At 47.1% G+C, this 24,212-nt stretch overlaps 1 protein-coding gene across 1 annotated transcript; it reads left to right on the forward strand.

Moving 5' to 3' along the window:
- The first annotated feature begins 680 nt into the window (after positions 1–680).
- LOC130475770 (NADH-cytochrome b5 reductase 3) lies at positions 681–22,127 on the forward strand. The gene is made up of 9 exons (XM_056847632.1): positions 681–701; positions 14,540–14,671; positions 15,245–15,317; positions 16,123–16,229; positions 16,565–16,694; positions 17,689–17,772; positions 17,869–17,954; positions 20,246–20,345; positions 21,919–22,127. Exons 1-9 carry the CDS (start codon positions 681–683, stop codon positions 22,089–22,091), a joined length of 906 nt encoding a protein of 301 aa, XP_056703610.1. The 3' UTR covers positions 22,092–22,127.
- Positions 22,128–24,212: the final 2,085 nt, after the last annotated feature.

Raw genomic sequence — 24,212 nt, forward strand, 5'->3', positions numbered from 1 at the left:
CTTGTTTCTCTAGATCTGTTCCACGTCGAATTTACAACTCCGTAGTACTTCAGTGTATTCCAGTGTAACCCATGCAAGTCAAAATTGCCCTTTGTGACTTCTGTAATACTCAAGAAGCCTTCGGGCAGCTCCCATTATTTCCAAAGGGGACTGGTTTGGCCGGCGGCCTAGCCAGAGTCGATGCACATATCCCCAAAAATAAACCTTTGTAACCACTACCAGCAGGAAAAGAGGAAGACCCAACAAGAGATGGATGGACTCAATAAAGGAAGCCACAGCCTTCAATTTGCAAGATCTGAGCAAGGCTGTCAAAGACAGGACATTCTGGAGGACTTTCATTCACAGGGTCGCCATGAGTCGGAAGCGGCTTGACGGCACTTAACCCACACAATCACTACGGCGGGACACCGCCGCGTCTAGCCACTAGAGGGCAGCTCGGCCCAGAGAGGAGCGTGTCCGCTTCTCCCGCCCACCGAGCGGCCGCACCGATCCCGCCCAAGCCCCTGGGGCGCTTTCCTGCCGGAGGCGGGGCCTCCGGCCTGCCAGTCACGGTGACGGACAGGGCGAGGAGGCAATGAGGCAGGCCGCCCGGGGATAAGCAGGCAGTCGGGATCCCGTGCGCCACATTGCCGTCCGGGTTGGGGGACGCGACCGCTACTTGGGTCTGAGCAGCCCGAGCGATGGGGGCGCAGCTGAGCACCGTAAGTCCCGCCGGGGGGGGGGGTGGAGGGCGAGCGGGCGGGCTCGGTACGGAGAAGGCGCTTGTTGCGCTCCCCCCAAGTCTGGATGGCGGGGGTCTCGGGGGCCTGCCCCTTCCCACCGACGACGCGCGTCTTTCTGGCACGTGTGCATGAAGCCTTCGCGCGCGCGAGCCAAAGAACGCGTCTTTTTTCCGGCCGGCCTGCTTTCCCAGCCTTGCAGGCGGGGGAGGGGAGGGGAGGGGAGGGACGCCAGGGTGTGCCGGCCGGGGCGGAGGGCGTGAGTCACAGGCTCCTAGGCTGGGCCTGGAGGGTTTCTGGCTTAGGGCGGCTGCTCCGCCGGGCCTGCAGGGGGCGGCATTCAGGCTTAGGGTTGCCAGGTCCCTCTTCGCCACCGACGGGAGGTTTTGGGGGCGGAGCCTGCGGAGGGCGGGGTTTGGGGAGGGGCTTCAGAGCCATAGAGTCCAATGGCCAGAGCGGCCTTTTTCTCCAGGGGAACTCGACTCTCTCTCCTGGAGCTCAGTTGTGATAGCGGGAGGTCTCCAGCTCGTGCCTGGAGGTTGGCAACCCTCGTGTGAGAGATCCCCCTCTCTGAGTTTGCTTCTCCAAATCAGTTGCTCAGACGTTGATACAGAAACAATAGATTTATTGAAGCCTTCAGGAGATGAGACAGGCACAGGTAGAAAGTTGCAAGTGAGGGGCTATACGGGTTTACAGAATATATTGACTCCAGGGCACTGGGGCACTGGGGTTCACACTTATTGTTATGGGAAGTTACAAGCTTGGCATAATACAAAACATCAGACGGATCCCAGGAAGTCTGGTGCGGCTATCACACTTCCAAGGCCGCACCGGCCTGAGGGAGTACTGGCAGGAAGAACAGCGGGGGGGAAGATACATGGGCCATCAGGCCTGGCGCCTGAGACCAGAAGGTGTGAACTGCTTTTACGAGTTCACTGATAACACCGCAGGTGATGGAAAGCAGAGACACAAAGACAGAGACCCTCACATTCTGCCCCCCTTAAGGCCCCCCTCCGAGAGGACGAGGCTTATCGGGATAAGCGAGGTGGAATTCTCGGACCAAGCGAGGAGCTGCCATGTGGGGTGCGGCCACCCATTCGTCATGAGCGGAGCCAAGGTTTTTCCAGCGAACAAAGTAAAACAGTTTCCCTTTCTTCCATTTGGAATCTAAAACCTTGGATATTTCCAAATGGGTATCCCCTCCTACTACGGTAGGAATCTCATGAGCGGGAGGGGGGTGGAACTGGGGAGCTGCTACATAAGGTTTGAGGAGGCTTATATGGAAGACTGGATGAACTCCCTTGAGAGTCTTAGGGAGACTCAGTTCCACGGTAACCTCGTTGATTACTCTGGTAATGGGGAAAGGTCCTACATAACGGTCGCTCAGTTTTTTGCAGGGGCGAAGAGAGCGGAGGTTTTTGGTGGACAGATAGACTTGCTCCCCCACCTTGAGTTCCCATCCCGGAGACCGGTGTTTGTCTGCTTGTTCCTTGTACTTGCTTTTTGCCCTTTCCAGATTTTTGAGCAACCATGGCCAGGTGGATTTAACCACCTGAATCCACTCCTGAAGATCAGGGGTAGACTGGAGCTCTGGCGAGACGGGGGCAGAACCGAAAGGGCCAAAATCCGTCCCGTATATAACTTGGAAGGGACTAAAGCCGGTAGAGGAATGAGGCGCATTGTTGTACGCATATTCGGCAAATGGCAGCAGGTCGACCCAGTCGTCCTGGTGGAAATTTACATAGCAACGCAAATAACATTCTACTACCGCATTTACTCGTTCCGTTTGACCATCCGTTTGGGGGTGATAGGCGGAAGAAAGGCCCTGTTCCTCCACTCCCATTAACTTTAGGAAAGCCCGCCAGAATTTGGCAACAAACTGGACCCCCCGGTCGGAGAGGACCTTCCTCGGGATCGAGTGTAGCCTGAGGACGTGCGTGATGAACAGTTTAGCTAAGCCCTGGGCTGAAGGAAGACCTGCACATGGAACGAAATGAACCTGTTTGGAAAAGAGGTCTGTGATAACCCAGAGAACCGTTTTCCCCCGACTTGGAGGTAGGTCGGTGATAAAATCCATGGCGATGACTTCCCAGGGACGGGAGGGGTTCTCAAGCGGTTTGAGAAGCCCCGGGGGTTTTCCCATCCGTTTCTTGGCTGTGGCGCAGGTGGGGCAGCTGCGCACATACAACTCTACATCAGATCTCATACCGGGCCACCAGAATTGCCTTCGAACCAGGTGAAGCGTTTTTATGAAACCAAAATGACCCGCTAGCCTGGCCCCATGTACAAGTCCCAATACTTCTTTGCGAAGGGAAGATGGGACATATAGTTTCCCCCCTTGCACCCACCAAGTGTTGGTTCGTTCCAAGCCAGTGGGGAGGAGATGGTGCTCCTCCTCCTGTAAGGAGGCGTCCCGGAGTCGCTGTTGGAATGCTTCCGGGATACCTTTGAGCGTAGGGGGGGTCTCCGGTTGGCGGGCTTGGGATCGGGTGGTGACGGCCAAGCCAGGGACTTCCCCTCGCTGTTCGGGAGTGAACAGGGAGTCGACGGGGCGATCGAAATCGTTGCGATACTGGGGAAGTCGTGACAAAGCATCAGCTAGGGCATTCTCTTTGCCAGGGACATGTTTGAGGGTGAACCGGAATTTTGCAAAAAATTGGGCCCACCGAATTTGTTTGGCATTGAGTTTTCTAGCTCCCTTGAGAGCCTCAAGATTCTTGTGATCTGTGCACACTTCGAACGGCAGCTCGGCCCCCTCCAAGAAGTGTCTCCATATGGTAAGGGCATGTTTGACCGCTGCTGCCTCCTTCTCCCAAATGGCCCAGTTGATTTCGGACTGGGAAAACTTCTTGGAGAAGTAGGCGCATGGCCTCAACCGTCCCCCCTCATCCCTCTGCAATAGGGCCCCGCCCATGGCTACATCCGAGGCATCCACCTGCACCACGAAGGGCTTGGTGCAATCCGGGTGAGCCAAAACGGGTTCGGATGAAAAAAGTAGCTTTAAACGTTCAAAAGCTTGCTGGCACTGGGGAGACCATTGCAGACGGGCTGAGGGGAGTGCGGCGCTAGCCCCCCTGTCCTTGGTACGCAACAGGGCAGTGAGGGGAAGCGCAACTTGGGCAAAGTTGGGAATGAAATTCCGGTAAAAGTTGGCAAACCCCAAAAACTGTTGAAGTTGGCGGCGGGTAGTGGGGGTTTCCCAGTCCCGCACCGCCTGGACCTTGGCGGGGTCCATTTCCAACCCTTGGTGGGAAATCACATACCCCAGAAATGTAATAGAAGGTTGGTGGAATTCACACTTGGACACCTTAGCATACAGTTTGTGCTCCCGCAGCCGCTGGAGCACTTCTCGCACAAGGCGCACATGTTCTTCCATGGTCTCAGAGTAAATAAGAATGTCATCGAGAAATACCACCACCCCCCGAAACAGTAAATCATGCAAAACTTCATTAATTAATTGCATAAAGACACTCGGAGCCCCCGAAAGTCCGAACGGCATGACCAGGTACTCAAACATCCCAAAACAACTGGGAAAGGCCGTTTTGGGTTCGTCTCCTTCTTTGATGCGAATGCGGTGGTAGGCTTCTACCAAGTCCAGTTTGGTGAAGATTCGGCCCTCCTTTAATTGTGCTAGAAGGTCAGGAATAAGAGGGAGGGGGTAAGCATTAGACTGGGTGACTGCGTTCAGTCTGCGAAAGTCAATACACAGTCTTAAATCTCCCGTCTTTTTCTTTACAAAGAAAGCTGGGGCTGAATAAGGGGCCTTGGAGGGGCGTATGAAACCCCTCGCCAGATTGATATCCAGATAGTCTCGCAATACAGTCTTTTCACTAGGGCTCATGGGGTAAACCTTTCCCTTAGACAGTTTGCCTTCCCCTACAATCTCGATGGCACAGTCCGTTTCTCTGTGGGGAGGCAGTTCGTCGCACTCTCTAACATCGAAAACATCAGTAAACTGCGAGTACTCAGAGGGTAATTGAGGAGAGACTGGGGCGGGGGACCCTACCAGTGCGGCGGCTGGAGTTCTGAGTACCCGTTCCTTGTCATGCAACCCACAGGGGTTTTCGGGGAAGGAAAGCACCCGTTTAACCCAATCAATGGAGGGATTGTGTCCCCTTAACCAGTTCATCCCTAACACCACAGGGGTTACAATAGGGGCGATGGTGAAATACAACCGTTCCCAATGTTCCCCCACGGACATAATCACGGCTGCAGTTCTGTGGGTCACAGGGCCCCGTTTAAAGTCACTCCCGTCCATTTGGGAAAAACGGAGGGGTCCCGGAAGCCGCTTGCGCCGGACACCCAACTTCTTGGCAGTTTCCTCATTTATCATGGTGCGGGCACATCCCGAGTCGACCAACGCGGGGACCTCTAACGGGGGACCCCCTTTGGGTAGGGACAGATGAACACGCACAAATACATTGTCCTCTTGGGCGCTTACCATCGGTGGAGCTCCTTGCACAACGATAGGGACGGTCTGCTGCGGAGCCCCCTCTACAGCAGACCGACGGCGTTTTTTGCCGGCTGTTCCCACTCTTCCTCCTCGCTGGAAGAGGGGGACGGGGTGGTGGCTTCCGGGGAGCCGTCCGAATCAAAGACGGTATTTGTAATCCGGGACCCCGATGGGACCGTAGAGTCGGATGCCCCATCCTGGGGGCGCGCGTGGAGAGCGGAGGGTGCGCCGGAGCGCCGGCTCAGTGGTCCACTTCTGCGGCGAGGCTGGCTGTCGGCGGCCGGTTTCGTCGGCTCGGCCTGGGTTTGGCGGGGGGGGGGTCGGACGGCCTGAGCGAGAGGGGCATTGCGATGCAAAGTGACCCTTTCCCCCGCAGATCAGGCAGACGCCGGCCTCGAACCGCTTGCGGCGTTCCGCGGCCGAGAGACCCCCGCCACCCCCTTGCCGGAGTTCCCGGCCACGGTCACCTCGGGGCCTGGGGTCTCGCCCAAGCCGTTGCTTGGACAAGTTCAGGAGTTGTTTGCGATTCTCGATGTCAGCAGCATGGCGAACCCAACCTTCCACATCCGGGGGGTTCCCTTGCATGAAGGCCCAATGTTGGAGGTCTGGGTTGAGACCCTCCCTGAAACATTGTACCAAGGTAGCTTCACTCCAGTCCAGAATTCGGCTAGCCAGTGACTGGAACTCACTTGCATACTGTGCCACCGACTTAGTCCCTTGGCGCAGTTGCATCAGGGAGGCTTTAGCCCGCTCACCCAGAGTCGGGTCCTCAAAACGGTTTCGGAGTGCTACCATGAACTCGTCCAGGGTTCGCAGCACCGGCGAGCGGAGTTCATACTGCAACACCATCCAGGCAGCCGCCTCCCCTTGCAGTAAGGAAGCCACGTACTGCACCCGGGACTCCTCAGAAACGAAGGTTCGGCCTTGTTCCCGCATAAAAATATCTACTTGGACCATAAAAAAGGTCAACTGGTCTCCCGACCCGTCATACGTGACTTTCAGGTCCCGACGGGCCGGGGGGGCAGGGGTTGCGGGCGGAACTACCGGCGCCCCGTCTGGGGGAGCACCGGCTGGAGGTTGCAACTTCAGCGCATCTAGGGTCGTGGCCATCTCACCCATTACGCGTTGCATGATCTCCATCTGCTCCTGCATAGCCCGGCGGTCTTCCTGCCACTGCTTTCGTTCTTCCTCCATGAGGGCCTCTTTGCGGGCCGGGTCCCCTTCGAGTCCCGTGCTGGGGAAGGCCAACCGGCGATCCTTCGCCGCAGTCCGCGAGAGCGACCAGCCCTTGGGAGAGTCCAGCCAATAAGTAAGCCCCCGGGGACGTCCGTCCCGATCTTGGTCGGGGGCGCGACCCTTCGGTTCCTTTGGCTTGGCTCCCTCCTCCTTCGGGTCCGGCTTCTCCGGCTCGTCCGGTTCCTTGGGGGCATCGGGGTTAGGGATGGTGTCCTCGTCGGCTGACATTCTGTCCAAAGCGGTACAGCTGCAGTCCGAGAGGCAAGGACTTGCAACTTAATGTGAGAGATCCCCCTCTCTGAGTTTGCTTCTCCAAATCAGTTGCTCAGACGTTGATACAGAAACAATAGATTTATTGAAGCCTTCAGGAGATGAGACAGGCACAGGTAGAAAGTTGCAAGTGAGGGGCTATACGGGTTTACAGAATATATTGACTCCAGGGCACTGGGGCACTGGGGTTCACACTTATTGTTATGGGAAGTTACAAGCTTGGCATAATACAAAACATCAGACGGATCCCAGGAAGTCTGGTGCGGCTATCACACTTCCAAGGCCGCACCGGCCTGAGGGAGTACTGGCAGGAAGAACAGCGGGGGGGAAGATACATGGGCCATCAGGCCTGGCGCCTGAGACCAGAAGGTGTGAACTGCTTTTACGAGTTCACTGATAACACCGCAGGTGATGGAAAGCAGAGACACAAAGACAGAGACCCTCACACCTCGCTCGGCCGCCTCCCGCCCCTTCGGCGAAGTCGGTGCTGCTTCTGCCCCTTGGGCTGGGCGCCGGCCGCCTCTTCCCTTGTGGGCCGGGGGAAGTGTGGGGCTGAGGTTGGGGGGTTTCTACCAGGCCCCCCCAGCCCCTGGGGCCGAGGCCTCTGCATCCATGTCGGCCTACTGTGAAGCTAATGAAGCTTAAGCTTCAGGGCCCCTAATCCCGGAGGGGCCCCCCCCCGAAGCAACTTTTTTAAACTAGGTGAATTCCTCAACAAAATCGATGGGAGTTTTTAGTGATCGAATCATAAGCCAATGGGTTGAAGTACTTAATAGTGACTTTATTGTTATTATTTTTTAACAAAGTTTTATTAATTTTTATAACACAAAACACACACACACAAAAACAAATACAATAAAAAAGAAAATCAACATAAGAAAATACAAAAGAGTATCTCTATAAACTTATTCATACATTCGTGGTTACAAAATTATGAAAACCAAAAAGATATACCCCTTTGACCCACCACTCACCTTAGAAAAGTGACCCATCACCCGACTTCCGAAGAAGTGTCTTAACAGTTTTAAAAATATCTATTAATACTAATATATGAAAATATTAAAACTGGTTTCTATAGCTCGCTAATTAAAGTAGTAAAATCCATTTTTGCCAGTTTATCCCAATATGTGGCGGCCTTTGCCCAAGTTTTTTTATATTCTTCCATATCTTTTCCATGTAGGAATTCGGTTAGTTTGGCCATCCTCATATACATCCATCTTAATAGTGACTTTAGAACGTGCTCTAATACCCATTTTACATGGCCTGAAAATATCCCCTATAATTGGTCAAATTTCAAAACTTTCCTCGGGGGCTTGCAGCGCTCGAACCCCCAGCTGTAAGGGCTCTCTGAGCTCGCCAGAATCTATTCACAGCCTACATTTGGGCAGCTGGATCCTCAATAGTTCTGTCGTTTTATTTCGTCACTGTATGGCCCATTTTCAAGTACTCCACCCCACCCTCCTGTTCTCCACCATTTCAGCCTCAAGGTCCTCGCAAGGGCAGCAAGGCCCTTTGGACCTTGTTGGACGATGCCCTATTGTTGCTGGTTGCGAAGGGGGCCCCATAACAGTTCAAGCTTCAGGGCCCCAAAAATGTAGGTCCGCCACTGGGCCGCGCCCCCTCGGCTCTTAGAGGGGGGCCAGCGTGTGCTCTCCCTGGCTGACTGCACCGGGTCCCGGCTGGCATGGGACAAAGTCTTAGGGTTGCCAACTTCCAGGTGGGAATGGAGATCTCCTGAACTTACCACTGGTCTCCAGGAGACAGAGATCAGTTCTCTTGCAGAAAACAGCTGCTTTGGAGGGTGGCCTCTGTGGTGTTATACCCCCTGCGGTCTTTTACCCCCTGCGGTCTTTCTCTTCCCCAAACCCCCGCAAAGCCAAACAAATAGATCATTTGTGCAGGCTTAATATGAACAAAACATAGCCAAGGCTGAAGTCAGGCTGCATTGGTGCAACACAGTCTAGGGGCCTTTTGCGTGACCGGCCGTGCTTGGCACTGTTTGTTCCTAGCAGCCCACACATCGTCTTCCCTCTGCCCTCCCTTGAGCCAGCCTTTAAGTGTGCCCCAGAATGCATTCTCTCCCAAGTTCTAAATCTGTATTGGCAGCGTGCCACCTACCACGCCCTGAAGCTAGAGCCAAGAGTCCTCCCTAATGCCCTGGTTTAGTGGTGAATAGAAGGTTTCTTGCTTTGTATTCTTTTTCCTAAGAAGGAAACTGTAGTTTCCATCACTCAGTGGAGGGGTGAGGAAAAACCTACTGGATTTTTGTCATGTCGGGCAGCAGTATGTACCCAGAGTGTGTGATCATCAGGTGAAGATCTTTCAGAGTCTGAAAAATCAGGGAATTGATGTGGTTGTCCTGCCTTATGCAGGTTTTCTGTTACTCCAGCCATTTCTTGGCAGGGAGCAGCTGTTTCCTTGTAACTAAAACCGTGGGGCTTTTAAATTAATTGATAATGTATAAAATTAACTGATGATGTATAATAAAGGACACGTTCCCTCTTCACTTATGAAGTGTGTGTGTATCTATACGTATTTTCAAGTGTTCATCAGTTTGTCACTTGATGCGGTAGAGAGGGGAATTTGAGACAAGACAGAAACAAGACGCTGTATTGCACGCAGGCCATGTGATTGGCCAACTCCCAGTCGGGACCAGGTCTCTGAAACTGTTCTGTATTCTGCAGCATTTCCAAATATTCTTCCAGCCTCAAGTCCCAGGACTGTTGCTTCTGTAATGATCCAGATGAATTAAGTAGCAATTATTCTATCACTAACATTATGACACTTGAACATTATAACACTCCCCAGCCATGTGAGTTAGATGTAACTATATTATTTTTAAATACTGTGCTTTAAAAAGTAGATCGAACGCGAGAGTATTTTGTGCAAGGTCCCCCCCACACACACACACACAGGTTTTCCCCGACCTTCTAATTTCTCTGATTAAAAAAAACCTCTGGGCCTTCACCTCTCTAAACTGGGTTACCCCCATTTCAGGCTCTGATTTTGTTGAGACAGAAGAACTTGGGGAACCATACCACCTAAAATGACAGTTCTCAGTTTTGGATAGGAGCTAATGGAGAGTTCAGTTATCTATTGCATCAAGTAGTTGCATCTGTTGCATCAGATATTGCACCAAGTAGCTGAGGACAGCACATGCATGATTCTGCCTTCTGTCATTGTGTCCTTGCATGAGAGTACGTGAGTGGCCCCAAGATACCTGGTGATCTTCATGGCCTAGTGGAGTGTTGAGTCCTAATCAGATTCTCTAGTCCTAAGGAACACTCTAACCACTGTGCTACTTTTGCTCTCTCACATTTTTGCTACTTTTTTTGCTCTCACTACCTGAAACCAACTTCTGTCGGGATCGAACTCGGGTCGTGTGCAGAGCTTGGACTGCTGTACTGCAGCTTACCACTCTGCGCCACGGGGCTCTTTAGAATATTAGGGTGATTCATTATGGTCCTGTCCACGCTGATATCAACATAGTTGTAATCAGAATATTGACAAGCAGCCCCTTCGCCTTCCTGACAGGATGTTCAGAATTAGAGCGTTTGCTCTACTTGGTAACAGAAATCTTCCTGTGTTTTATTAATGAACATTAAAGGAAAATCTACCCTGACCTTGATAGCCCAGGCTAGCCTGAGCTTGTCAGATCTTGGAAGCTAAACAGGGTCGGCCCTGGCTAGTATTTGGATGGGAGACCACAAAGGAATACCAGGGTCACAGTGCAGAGCCAGGTACATGCTTTCCTTTCCCTTAGAAGCTCCGTGATTCATAAATCTTGAACAGTGTAATTCTAACTCTATTGTTTAAGGGATATAAGGACTGAGATAGATGGCAAACCACCTCTGAATGTCTCTTGCCTTGAAAACCCTGCAGGGTCACCCTAAGTCAGTTGTGACTTGACAGCAAAAAAAAATCTAATATTGCAATGGGACTGGAGGAAGTAGATGGATTTTCTTGATTGCCTGAGCAATATTAAGTTGGGTATAGGAGGAAAAAATTAGTAAGAGACAAAAAATAAGAGACTAAAATGTGCTTTGGCGGCTAAGGGGAGACATGATAGAGGTCTATAAAATTATGCATGGTTTGGAGAGAGTGGACAGGGAGAGGTTTTTCTCCCTCTCCCATAATACTAGAACATGGGGTCATCTGCTAAAGCTGGAGGGCGAGAGATTCAAAACAGATAAAAGGAAGTATTTTTTCACACAACGCATAGATAAATTGTGGAATTCCTTGCCCCAGGATGTGGTGATGGCTGCCAGCTTGGAGGGCTTTAAGAGGAGAGTGGACATATTCATGGAGGAGAGGGGTATTCATGGCTATTAGTTAGAATGGATACTGGTCATGCTGCATACCCATTCTCTCTAGTATCAGAGGAGCATGCCTATTATTTTGGGTGTGGTGGAACACAGGCAGGATGGTGCTGCTGCAGTCGTCTTGTTTGTGGCTTCCTAGAGGCATCTGGTTGGCCACTGTGTGAACAGACTGCTGGACTTGATGGGCCTTGGTCTGATCCAGCAGGGCCTTTCTTATGTTTGTGGGGCATTCTGTACCTCACTGTTTCATGGAAAATATGGTAGAGACAGGATTTTGGTTTTTAATTGGGCTCAAATAGGTTGTAGGTCATATGGAAAAAATGTGAAGCGATAGACTCTTGGTTAGCAATGGGCAAGTTGATAGAAATGATGTTTGCATGCATCTCCAAGCATATCTGGTGGTGGAATATATTGATGAAATCATGATGCTTGTTGCATGACTGGGTATTATGGGGGTGGTCTGGATTAATATTTTTGATCCACAGAAGTTTGTGGGAGCTCTGTCATGGAGTTTGAGGCATTGAAGATCTGCCTTGGTAAAGAGATTCTGCTGTTGCACAGCATTTGAATTTCCACAGAGACAGTACTGATATTCTTGTACTGGTTTCTTTGTAGATTCCTTGATAAAACTAGGCTAGCGTGATTTTATTTAGTTGAAACGTTTATATTCTGCCTTGTCTGTTTAGATGCAAGGCATCTAACAGTATAGCAGCTGACTGCAAGGACATAAGAACAAAACCATTAGCAAATTATGAATGCACAAATTTTACTAAAGTTAGGTTTATTTGTATTTTTAAAAAAAAATTATAAACACAATACATAATTACACCCAGCATTGCAAGTACTTATTCAAATCCATCCATCTATGAATACTTTCTCCATTGTTTTCAACACTAAATATCCAAAAATGTATATACCACCTCTCCTGAGACTGAACCTAGTGAACAATAAAAAGTCCACATTAATGGAAAAAAATTAAGTTAACCCCACCAGCAATAAAGCCAGCTGTACCTCAGATGCCCTTCATGTTGCTTTCTTCCTCCAATTAAACATCTGTGTGGGGATGAGGGATTCACCTTTTCCTGAGTGCACATGCACATAAATGCTTGTGCTTGAACACTAAGGCATCATGTAGCACAGCCTGCCATTTCTCACAATGGTGTATTTTGAACTGTTAATAACATATGATAGGATAGTTGGTTTTCCTAACATATTTATCCACATGATTTATCCACATGAAGTTAGTGTAGGGAAAGCTATGATGGGATAAATGAATGCAGCAGGTAGAACAGAGCCTTCAGCCATGTGCATGTAGCAAAAAAATATGGGACTTGCTCACAGATTGTCGGTGTGAGAATAGGGATATCCCATGACTACCTATCTTCATGTGTGAACCATTGGAAGGTGTACAAACCTGTACCCATGTGCCAGCTATGGGGACCATAACTTCTTGGGTTTCCATGGCAGGCTTTGCCTTTCCCTACATTTGAAAGAATCCCTTGAATGTACCTGATGGTGATGGACCATTTGAACTCTTAAGACTGTGCTAAGTTCATATTTCAGAAAGCATTTTAGTTCTCTAGGGAAGCTTTTAGCACCCACAGCCCTTGGGGTGGGTTAGAGCTGCCAGTATTGGTATTGTAGGCTAAATATTGCTCTGACGTAGCATTTATAAAATGAACACTGTTGTTTGTACAGCACAACCACCCTAAAATAACTGGCAATCAGCTGTTCAAAGAAGAATCTTAAATATGCAGACTTCTGAGTCATGTAATAAACTGCCTGTATCCATGGTTAAGAATCTCATACACTTGAAGATGTGTTGGTGTAGTAGAATGAGTCAGAGTAGATGAAATTGTACATTTTACTGGGTTTCCAAGGCATATGCTGGTATTATAAAATTCAAAAGTATTTCTGTAGCTATGGATGTTGGGAGGGAAAGTTACAGTAAAATGGTTTATATTACTTGTAAGCTTTTTAAACAGCTAAAAGTGCATTTTATGAAGTTCTGTGTTTTTAGTGAAGTGTCTACAAGGCCTAATAGAGAAGCAAAATCCCCCCACCCTTTTCCTCTTTGTTTTTGCATATTGGCAGATTTAATTTAGTTTGTTCATCTTTTGGAATAAATCATAGAAGCAAATTCTGGGATTTTAGTTACATATCTCATTGCCCAGTGAATGTTCCTTTAGAAGCTTATTTTCAGTAACCTGAAATACAAGTAAATTTCTTTTAATTTTTAAAATGAATTAAAATGTATTTAAAGGTAAAGGTCTCCTGTGCAAGCACTGGGTCATTCCTGACCCATGGGGTAACGTCACATCCCAACGTTTTCTAGGCAGACTTTGTTTATGGGGTGGTTTGCCAGTGCCTTCCCCAGTCATCTTTTCTTTACCCCCAGCAAGCTGGGTACTCATTTGACCGACCTCGGAAGGATGGAAGGCTGAGTCAACCTTGAGCCGGCTACCTGAAACCAACTTCCGTCGGGATCGAACTCAGGTCATGAGCAGAGCTTGGACTACAGTACTTCAGCTTACCACTCTGCGCCACGGGGTTCTTCAAAATGTATTTACCAACCTTTAAAAAAAAAAAAAAACACCAGTGACCAATCATTAATCCATTCACTGGATGTTTCAGTGAAGATGCTTGTGAATTTCCAAGGCACCAAAGTAGTAAAATCTTTCAGCGAAAGTACTGTGCGCTTTCCTAAAAATACAGTATTTTATTTATTTACTTGATTTATACCTTGCCTATCTCCCCAATGGCTTACATTGTTCTCAATTTTTATCCTCACAACAACCCTGTAAGGTAGGAGGTTAGGCTGAGAGTGTATGATTGACCCAAGGTCATCCACCAATCTGGGATTTATGAAGCTGCCTTATACTGAGTGAGACCCCTAAGTCCATCATGGTCACTATTGTTCACATGGACTGACAGTATTGTTCACATGGACTGTTACTATTATTACTATTATCATGCCATTAAAGGTGACTGAAACTAAACTGAATTTTTCTCCCTCTCCCAAAATACCAGAACTAAAGGGCATCAAATGAAGCTGATGGGCAGTATATTCAAGATGGACAAAAGGAAATACTTCTTTAAGAATGATAAAAATCTAGAATTTGCTGCCAGGGGATGTAGTGGTGGCCATAGGCATAGATGGCTTTAAAAAGGGGATTAGACAGATTGATCGAGGATAGGTCTCTCATTGGTTACTAGCTATGGTGACTAAAGGAAATCTCCAAGAGGCAATAAACCTCTGAATACCAGTGCCAGGAGTCAACATCAGGGGAAGGCCCAGCCTCAATGCCCTTTTGTTAAACCTTCGGGGGAAATGGTTCACCTCTGTGAGACAGTATGCTGGACTGGATGGACCACTGCTCTGATCCAGCAGGGCTCTTCTTATGTTCTTAAATATTATGAATGAAATATTTGTTTCAGTTTAGAAATTTAATATTTTTTTGTTCATAGCCGTTCATTGGGGGTGAGCTGCTTTGTGCTTATCATGAGTGATGGTTTAAATTCCTTTTTGTATGTTACAGTTGGGAAGAATTGTTGTCTATCCAGTATGGGTTATATACAGTTTGATCACAAGACTTTTTGGGAAGTCTAAGCCAGCCATTACCCTGGAGAATCCAGATGTGAAATATCCATTAAGGCTGATTGACAAAGAGGTAATAAAATTAATATTTGATTTCTCCCCTCCGCAAGACTGTAGTGTGTTATAGCAAATGCACAGAATGTCTTTATCCTTCATGGAGCAGGCTATATTATCACTGAGGAGACTTTCCAAAACACTTGTGTCTCGGACCGATCTATTCATTCAAAAATTGCATGTGGTATGTACTTCAGGATGCAGGTGGTACAGTGGGCAAGGGTTTGCTTGTCTAATTCTTGCCCCCCTTAAACACCTCCTTCCTGTAAAAAGCTGACATGTCGGGGATGACCTGTATCTGGTTCACCTCTTCATGATCATTGTGACTGCTTGCCAAGTGATATCTTGCACAAATCGTACATGTGGATGGATTTGCATCTACTTTTGAATTCTGAATCACAATCTGGGAATAGTTGATAGTAGTCCCTGGCATAGATTCCTATAGCAGTGTTTTTCAGTGCTTTCTTCCTCTGACCTTTCTTACTTATTTCAGTGGGGAAAAATTTAAATTAAGAAAAATCAACATTTAGGAAAAAAAACTTTAGTTGCATTTTTCAAAGACATTGATGGCTGTTCATTCTCTGCCTTTCAGGAAATTAGCCATGATACAAGAAGATTTCGTTTTGCCCTTCCAAGTCCAGACAACATTCTAGGCCTTCCTGTCGGTATGTTTTACATGAAGAAGACAATCAACTTCCCTTGTGCTTGCAGTTTGTGGAGGAGGAAAACTTGATTCCAAGGTTGTGGGGATGAATTAATCAGAGGGGCAGGGGCATTTGGGAGGGCAAAGTCAGATCTCTGCCTGCTCCTCTTATTACAGTGTCTCTGTCCACAGGAAGATGGAAGTAGAGGGCAGAAACAGGAGAGCTTTCCCAGCAGCCTTTTTATTGTAGGTCTCCGGTCACCTCGGCCAGAGGAAGGGCTGTCTCCGGCCGCAGCACAATGAAGAAAATGCAACTATAATAAGTGCAGCAGCCTGTTGACAATCTAGTTCTCAAATCTGAAACATTCCAAGTATGATTCCTAGACTGTACAAGCATACCTCAGGGATATTTCTGGTTCGTTTCCGCAGTAAAGCGAATATAGCAATAAAGCAAGTCAGTTTTTGGGTTTCCTGGTGCATATAAAAGTTACGTTTACACTATGCTGTAATCTGTTAAGTGTGCAATAGCATTATGACTAAAAAATGTACTGTAATAATAAAGAAAAAGTTTGAAATATTACAAGAATTACCAAAATGTGACACAGGGACATGAAGTGAGCACACGGTCTTGGGGAAATGACACCGATAAGACTTGCTTGAAAATGCAATATCTGCGAATATCTTCTGTGGGTGCCTCCATTTAGACACCTTATTGTCGGGCATGCGACCATCACGTTCACCAGTTGGAGGAATGCTGGAAAGATGGCGGCCTCCTTTGGCTTCTTCAAAGCATAAAACAGCTTTTAACTGTTTGCTTTTACCTGCAGGGCAGCATATTTACCTTTCTGCAAGGATTGATGGGAATCTGGTCATCAGACCCTACACGCCAGTCTCCAGTGATGACGACAAAGGTTATGTGGATCTTGTCATAAAGGTAAAGTAAGTCGGCTTTGGCAGCTGTGGATGGTCCCTCTAGGGTTCCACCATTTTAGCCTTACAGTGATCTTTGTGTAATACCCAGAGACCCACTCTCATTCTGGCTTAGTAGCTCTGTTCTTGGATGCCCTCCGTCCATGGGAAAGGGAAGTTCTTCACTTTAAAGCTCTGGTGGCAGTCAGGCTGAGTGGACCAAGTGCTTGTTTCTCTGCCTTGTGATTTATTAGAAACTCTTATATTACATCCTCCCAACCCTGTTGAAGTCTAATCTGGTCCATACGTGTAGATCTAAAGCTATCTTTTTGTCCTGTCTTCTTCTTTTTTAAAAAACAGATTTATTTCAAAGGTGTTAACCCAAAATTCCCCGAAGGAGGGAAAATGTCCCAGTACTTGGAACACTTAAAGATAGGGGACACAATTGATTTCCGTGGGCCCAGTGGACTACTCGTGTACAAAGGAAAAGGCAAGCATAATTTTCATACAAAAGATGGGTTGCTTTTATGAACCGGAGAAGAGAACCTCCCAACAAGAGTGAAAGACAAGTCTAGGAGACGAAGGGAAAAAAGCTTTGTGTTCAAAGCAAAATCATGTTAGCTCTCGTAACGAATACCAGGGTAACACTAGATAGGGTAGCTAGAGGCAGGGGGAGATGGGGAAGGATTTTTGGGAGGTATGGCTTTTCAGGCAAGGGTAATCAAAGCTACCATGACGGAAAATGCAGCCAGCCCAGCCTACTTTACATCTGGTCTCCCTAACAGAGGAACATGACGTGTCAGATTTTAAGGACTAGTATTCATGCATCCTTGAAAACTTTTTGTATCTGATGCAATGTATTCTTTTTCCCTAACTTGGTGCCCCAGCTGGCATGGGAGAAAGGTGCATTTCCACATAGTTCAAATAAAGTTAGGATTCCCTCACCTAAAGTAAACAAGGAAGTCTGATTTAAACTATTTGATGATGTCAGTTGAGTTCGTGCGAGTCCTCAAATCTGGGCACACCATATGCAAGTACAGGTCAGAGAACTGCAGGAGCCCACAAAGCCCCTGATAGAACAGCATGTGAGTTCTGTCACGGCAGCTTCCACGGACCATTTCCCTGTCATTCCTTCTTGTCTTGCAGTGTGAAAACCACAGCCAGAGGGAAGGATCTGACCATGGGGGTTCTAGCCCAACGCTGCTCTCTTTTCTATTGTCCTGCCTTTTCTCACAGGACGTTACTGCAGAGAGCTAAGCTAGGACCCTGCTGGTTTCCCTCAGGGTCAGCCTTTTCCCGTTTTTCTTCTGGCAGGGCTCCCATTTTGTTGAGCTGCAACGGATGAGGAATTCTTCCTCCAGTCCTTGCGCTCTTCCATGTAGCAGGAGGGCACATGTGTTTGTAGCCAGGTTTATTCTCAGCATTGGGCTTCTCTTTGTAGTCCTACAGCTTTCACGCATTCCCTTTCCTTGTTACTTCTGCAGGAGCATTTGCCATTCGGCCAGACAAGAAGTCTGAACCGGTAATTAAATATGCAAAGCACGTGGGGTTGATTGCAGGCGGCACAGGTAGGTGAGGTCCTTGGCTGCTTCTTCCAGCGTTGCTTTTGCTTTATGGTGTTGGTGCCGCTTCTTTAACTGGGTCCGTTTTTGCCCTCCCCAAAGGAATTACGCCGATGCTGCAGCTCATCCGAGCTGTTGTGAAGGACAAAGATGATCCCACCATCTGTCACTTGCTGTTTGCCAACCAGGTAAATGGCAGCTAATTTCATTTCTGGTGGGGATGTTAAGCGGGATGGATGATATACCTTTTAAAACCGGGAGTTTTAAAAGGTAGAAATATGTGTTGATTTGTTTTTTAATTGGATTGCATTTCCTTCTTTAATCCAAAGAGCTCAGTTAGCTTCAATACGCTTTTCTTTCCCTAAATTTCACAACCACTTCACACTTTAAAAAGGGGAGATGAAATTTCATTTTTCCTTGACGCTATAAAGAGAGAAGTTGCAACATCTCTCACGCAATTGACCAATCTATTTGACAGCAGATAACACAGTGTCCGCTTCTCAGAAAGTGTCTTTAGCTGTGTCTTTAGCTGTTTCATCCAGGGAGGGATATATTTATTTTGTGCAACATTATTTTAGCTTCAGTTCACTTTTAGGCTGGATTGGTTGGTAGCTATCAAAGCACCACCTGTGAAAGGGCTACTCTTGCGTGCTGCACTGTTATTGCTGGACCAGGCCACCCATCCCCAGTACCCTGCTTCTGAAGAGCAGTTGCCATTTGGTTCCCAGACATGCTTCCCTCTGGGCAGGATTCAGGGAGAATCCCTCAGTAGCAGAAGTGTGTTCGATTCTGTCACACCCTACACTTTTTGCATGCTGCCTGACCACATCCAAAAGCTGAGCCTGGCTGTCCTGAGGTGGTCTGTGCAGATGTTTCTTGCACTTGGCCACCCAATTTGCCAGGATTCACATGGACTGTTTGTACAACATTGGGATATTCCGATAAGGCTAGTTTGGTAAAATTGTTCATCGATGAGTCAAAAGGACAATTAAGTCAGCATTTAAGTGCATGTGCATACATCAATCACCTTTTGGAAATAGTGAAGCATGCCTCAGGCCACCTGACATTTAACAAACTAAAGCAGCCCCTCGTGAGGAAGGGGCCTCCTCAAACCCCCCCCCAATCTCTCACACCAGAACCAAAACTAGCTTTCAAAATAACCAAGTGTGCCCTTTGCATACAGAGCCTTCGCCAATTAAGACTGGCCCCTAGTAAAGGTTGCAGCCCTATGTTTTATAATTATTTGCTGATTTTTCTTAATGTGTTGCTTCAACACCCCTGAGATCACTTAATGCCATTTGCTTAGCCTTCCCTTGTGCCACCTGCTTTGGGATAATCCCATCCAGGAATAGCTGTTCTCTTGCAGAAGAGGCGGCTCCAGGAATAGGTGCCTCCTGGCAGCAGGTGTAGCAAATCCTGCTGCAGCCCTAAAAATAACCCTTTGTTTTCATGCCAGATATCTTCGGGCAGGGAAATTTTGACTTTGTGTGTGTATAGATGTCAACATGGACTGCTCTTACTGAAATAAATGTGGCCAGTGGACAAACAGATGCTTTCCTTGTGTAGTTTTGCTCTTATGTAGTTTGCCAGCACTCTGCCTGCAAGTAGCTCTTGCACAAAAGTGAAACTTTGCAGCATTGCGTAGTTGGGACGGCTTCACTCTAGTCTGGTCTGTGTAGAACCATTTTGTCCACCCGAGTGTGTGAGAAACGTATAAAGCAAGAGTGAATACTCAGGAGCTCTTAGGTGTGGCACAATTAATGTGTGTACAGTGATTTGGAGAAAATCGTCTTGCTTAACAATGCAAGAAGTACATTGCAGGTTCACCTAGCCTTATACTCTTGGTAAGGGTCCTAGCAGGTGCTAAATTGCCCACCAGAAATTGCCCTGGGCGAGTTGGCGAAAGGGGTTTCACAGTGCCATGTTTCAGCTCTCAGGAAATGCTGTGGTTGTGTTGACCTGTGTGTGTGCTGACTGTGTTCTTAGTTGGGAGATTTTGTCAGCATTGGAGAGGAGGCATGGTTTTGTCTTCTAACTGCCAGAGATTCCGTTGCATGCTTGGCTCCAAAAATTGCACCCTCCCTTTGCACAGTGGCATAAGCCATGTACTTGCAAGAGAAACCTCATGACTTCTGCATGGTGCCGGGTCAAAAGTGGCATCACAGATGTCTGTGCGAACCATTTCTGGCAGACACCTCCACCCCTGGTGCCCAAACAAACCAGGCAGCTTAACTACATCTCTTGCTGGCAAGGATTCTACAGGATCAGCTTTAGACGTAATTGGGCAAGTGTCCTTAGCTGGTCATGAATCAGAAGGAAAGATGACAGCTCTTTAAAAAATGGATGCCTGCCACTTTAAAGTTTCTGGCACGTTTTCTTCTGTAGTGTGGGGAATTTCTAGGTAGTAGCTTAATAGTTCCACCTTAAGAGTTTAGATGGAGGCCAGTGGAAAAGGACCACTATTATTTTTCTTGCACAGACTGAGCAAGATATCCTGTTACGCCCAGAATTAGAAGAAATCCAGGTTCAGCATTCAGACCGCTTTAAACTTTGGTACACGCTGGATAGAGCATCCGAAGGTAAGAACTTTTTCTGCCTCTTTGGAACTCTGCCTGTTCCCCCCTTCCCCCTGGGTTAATGTGCCTATACCTGCGGAATTGGAAAACTCCGGTGATTTAGTGTAAGAAAGAATGGATCTCTATATGTCTGAAAATGTGGGTGCTGGTTGGCATTGCTGATGTGCTGGAAGAGATTGTGCTATCTACCCTGGATGGGTGAATCTTTCAATGACGGACTCTGTTAAGAGTTTGAGGGTCCTGCTGGAACTGGCTTTCTTGCTAGACAAGCAAGGTGGTAGCCAAAACCTGCTAGTTCAGAAGTTATGTTGCGTTTAGGGTCAGCCAACCTAGCCCCTCTGATCCATGCCACAGTAATGGCAAGAAGGCAGGTAGCAGTACCTAATGGGCAGGGGCTGATACTGGAAATCTTCAGGGAGGCAGTCAGCGGTACAACAGAGCAAGTAGTGGCCTAAGAAAACCGGCAACAGGGACCCTTCCACAAGCCATTGAGCCAGCAATGATTGGTGGAAAGACCCCTTAGTGCCAGTCTGTTACCAGAGAAACAAATGAAATAAATAATTCCCATTTGTTTTCATTACCTAAGTAAACAGGGCTTTTTTGGGGGGGGGGGGCTCATTTTTTTATTCCTCTGAAATGAATGCACACCTCTAAGAGAGATGAACTGATCTCCAGGCCACAGCAGGTAAATAGATGAAAAGGAAAGCATCCTTCTCTGGGACAGAATAAAATCTGAGCCAGGGAAGAATTTGGTGGTGGAAAGTGGCCTCAAGTCACAGCTGATTTATGGCCACCCCGTAGGGTTTTCAAGGCAAGAGATGTTCAGAGGTGGGTTGCCATTGCCTGCCTCCGCCTGGGCTGAGAGAGTTCTGAGAGAACAGTGACTGACCCAAGATCACCCAGCTGGCTTCATGTATAGGAATGGGGAAACCAACCTGGTTCACTAGATGAGAGTCCGCCGCTCATGTGGAGGACTGGGGAATCGTACCGTTCTCCAGATTAGAGTCCGTCGGTCTTTTTTAAAAAAAAAGATGTTTGTTTTTTCTTGAATATGTTAATAAAATAAGTTATATACACATACATTCACACAGTTTGAACTCCTTCGGGGAGTCTATTTCATCTTACATTTCAGTCACCTTATACATTGTTTTTATATTCTACATTTTAGATTATAAATTCCTTCTATACTATATAGTAAATTTTATAAGCTGATCCTTATATCTAACAGTCTATCCTTTCCATTTAACATAATCAGAATAACAGAGTCCGTCGCTCTTAACCGCTACGCCATGCTGGCTTTCAGGCCCCTTATTCTCAATTATGATGCGAGCATTGCAAGTCGTTGGGGTCTGTATTATGAACAGAGGAACTGCAAATTCAGGAAAATCACTGAGTAAATTAGCCAAGTCAATAATCAGAGTTCTTCGTAGCTAGGGAGGAATGTGCATGTGTGAATCAGCTTTTCGGTTCTTCCCAATCTAGTGAAACGTTCAGGAGAAGTGCATTTATTTTCTGTGATGTGGTTGGGAACCGCAGAATACCATTTTTCACAGCTGACTTTTTTTCTCCGCTCCAGATTGGAATTACAGCCAAGGGTTTGTGAACCAAGAGATGCTTAAGGATCACATGCCTCCGCCAGCAGATGATGTTCTTATCCTTATGTGTGGCCCTCCTCCAATGATCCAGTATGCCTGCATTCCCAACCTAGACAAGCTGGGGTATCCCAAGGAGGCACAATTTGCTTACTAAAATGGACCGTTAATAAGATGAAAGGGAGTGTGTTAAGTGAGAAAGGGGAAGAAAGAGCTTTCGACAAGGGGGAACAACAAAAACGGGCTGCTGGGTATTAGTGCAAAGCTGTGTTCAGAGGGCTGCCCAGTTATCTATGTGAGTTCAGTGTCTTATTAGTGCTGCACTGAAAATTCTGGTATTTTGCTTTGCTACGGTTAACCAGTCTTTATAATGGCCACTGGATTATGTCTTACTCTTTCCTGGTGTGATGAACACAGTGTAGCCAGGCTGTCGAATCACCAAAGAATTTTTTTCCTAAGAGCACGTGTGTCTGATACCCAGGTGGAAAGCACTTCTGTACAGGAAGCGTTTTGTTTGTCATAGCAGGCTGGTTGCTACAGCAGGGAAGCTGAAGAGAGCGGCAAGAAACATGTCAGTCACATAGATATTTTGTACTGCCTTTTTGTGAACACTGCAATCTAGCTGATTTGGAAAGATTTTGTTAATGCACCCAACAAAATAAGCACAGGTTTTATGTGTTTGCATTGCATTAACAAAATGTTTAAAAATGCAGAGGTTTTCTGCCTTGTTACAGATTTGTGTTCAACGTCTGTCTTTTCCCAGCTTCTTCTGTCTATTACTCCATTCCCAATGCAAGGCACAGACAGCGTTTGAAAATGCAAGACTTTGTACGTGTATATTCCTTGCTGGAGGTGCAGGGGGTAGCTTTCAGTTGTATTTGGGCTCAGCATCACCTTCTAGACTGACAGTATTCCTAAATGTTAATGATGATTCTGAATACTTGTTGGTAAGAACTTCAGATATCATGTGTGCTTTAAATTAGCCCTTTCATATAGCAGTTGTTAACTAGTGTGCTTCAACTTGTAAAAAGCTTGCTTTGACACACTTTTCCAAAATTACTTGTAATGCTCATATGAAAATGCACAGATATATGTTTGGGTCTTCTGTTTGCAGACTGACAACGTGACTTAATTCTTTCCATCATCCTTATTTTTGTAATCAGGTCAGGACTACGTCAGCTGGGAAGGCCTCTGGTTCAGTCTGTACTGAACCGGAGAAAAGCTGGGCCAGATTCTGAGAGGCCACTTCCGGAGCTTCCCTTCATTCCGGAGTGTGGCCTGCGCAGGAGATCTTAAATAAGACTTCTGTTCCGTTTTTGAAGTTGTCCCTCATGAAAGACAGTATTTTTTCCCCACTGAGATATTCTTTTACTTCCACAAAAACAATCATAGTTCAGGATGCATTTTCCATTGAAGTGATTTGCAAATGCTGAAGTTCTGTAAAATGCTGCTTATGCCAACAAGAGCAACTTGGAGGCTCTAGAAACCTTGCTGAGAACTTGGAGATAAATCTTGAGTCTGTTGGCGGTGCCTTTCCTTGCAACCTCCAGGTTTCTCCAAGACAGCTAACTGATGGATCCGTTTCAAGTATCATATAGTATCTTTTTGAAACCGAGCTCAACCTGCCTCTTCGTTCTGGTGCAGACTGATGTTGCGACCCTCCTATGTTCATCTTAAGCGAGCAGGGATTCCAGCTTGTTCCCCTCTTGCAGTTCTGCCCTCGGGCCAGGCCTTTTATAGCATGCTTCAAGCCTCCTGTGCCCCCCCTCTTGTATTAGCAAGAGCAAAGTCACAGCCCTTCTGAAAATCAGCTGCAGAAGAGCTGAAGCTTGCAAGTACAGGAGGGAGGGGCAATGCTGAAGTTCTGTGTAGCATTCTTGAGCAGAACAAATAGGGTCCCAGCCTGTTTGCTGAGGTCGAACATTTTCTACCAGAATTCCTCATTAACAGAGTATGGCAGTAGATAAAGCAAAGTAAGGAGGAATACAATAGGAACTTAATGAGGAGTAAATAATTTTCTTGAGTTGACTGATTTGCTCTTGCAGCAAAAAGAAAATCAGGGAAGTCATGGTAACCATCTCTTTGCTTTATTTTTGTAACACAGTGGGACACAGGCGCCTTAAGATCTTTTCATAAATGTATTCTTGGGATGCCACTAACTTCTTCATCTCTCACACAAGCTGTTTTGTATTACTTTGCCTTTTCCATTACTGGATTTTTTCATATATCTGTGCTAAAAACAATAAAACTTTTTTTTTTGCTTCTCACTTGTTTCATG

This window comes from Euleptes europaea, chromosome 3 (assembly GCF_029931775.1).
Source record: "Euleptes europaea isolate rEulEur1 chromosome 3, rEulEur1.hap1, whole genome shotgun sequence".
In the NCBI taxonomy this organism is placed as follows: domain Eukaryota; kingdom Metazoa; phylum Chordata; class Lepidosauria; order Squamata; family Sphaerodactylidae; genus Euleptes; species Euleptes europaea.

Bases quoted from the DNA above. Each gene is read 5' to 3' on its own strand.
- LOC130475770 (XM_056847632.1), top strand. From the start codon at position 681: ATGGGGGCGCAGCTGAGCACC. The intron at 14,672-15,244 runs GTAATAAAATTA...TCTGCCTTTCAG, and splicing joins TAAGGCTGATTGACAAAGAG to GAAATTAGCCATGATACAAG. The intron at 17,955-20,245 runs GTAAATGGCAGC...TTTCTTGCACAG, and splicing joins ACTTGCTGTTTGCCAACCAG to ACTGAGCAAGATATCCTGTT.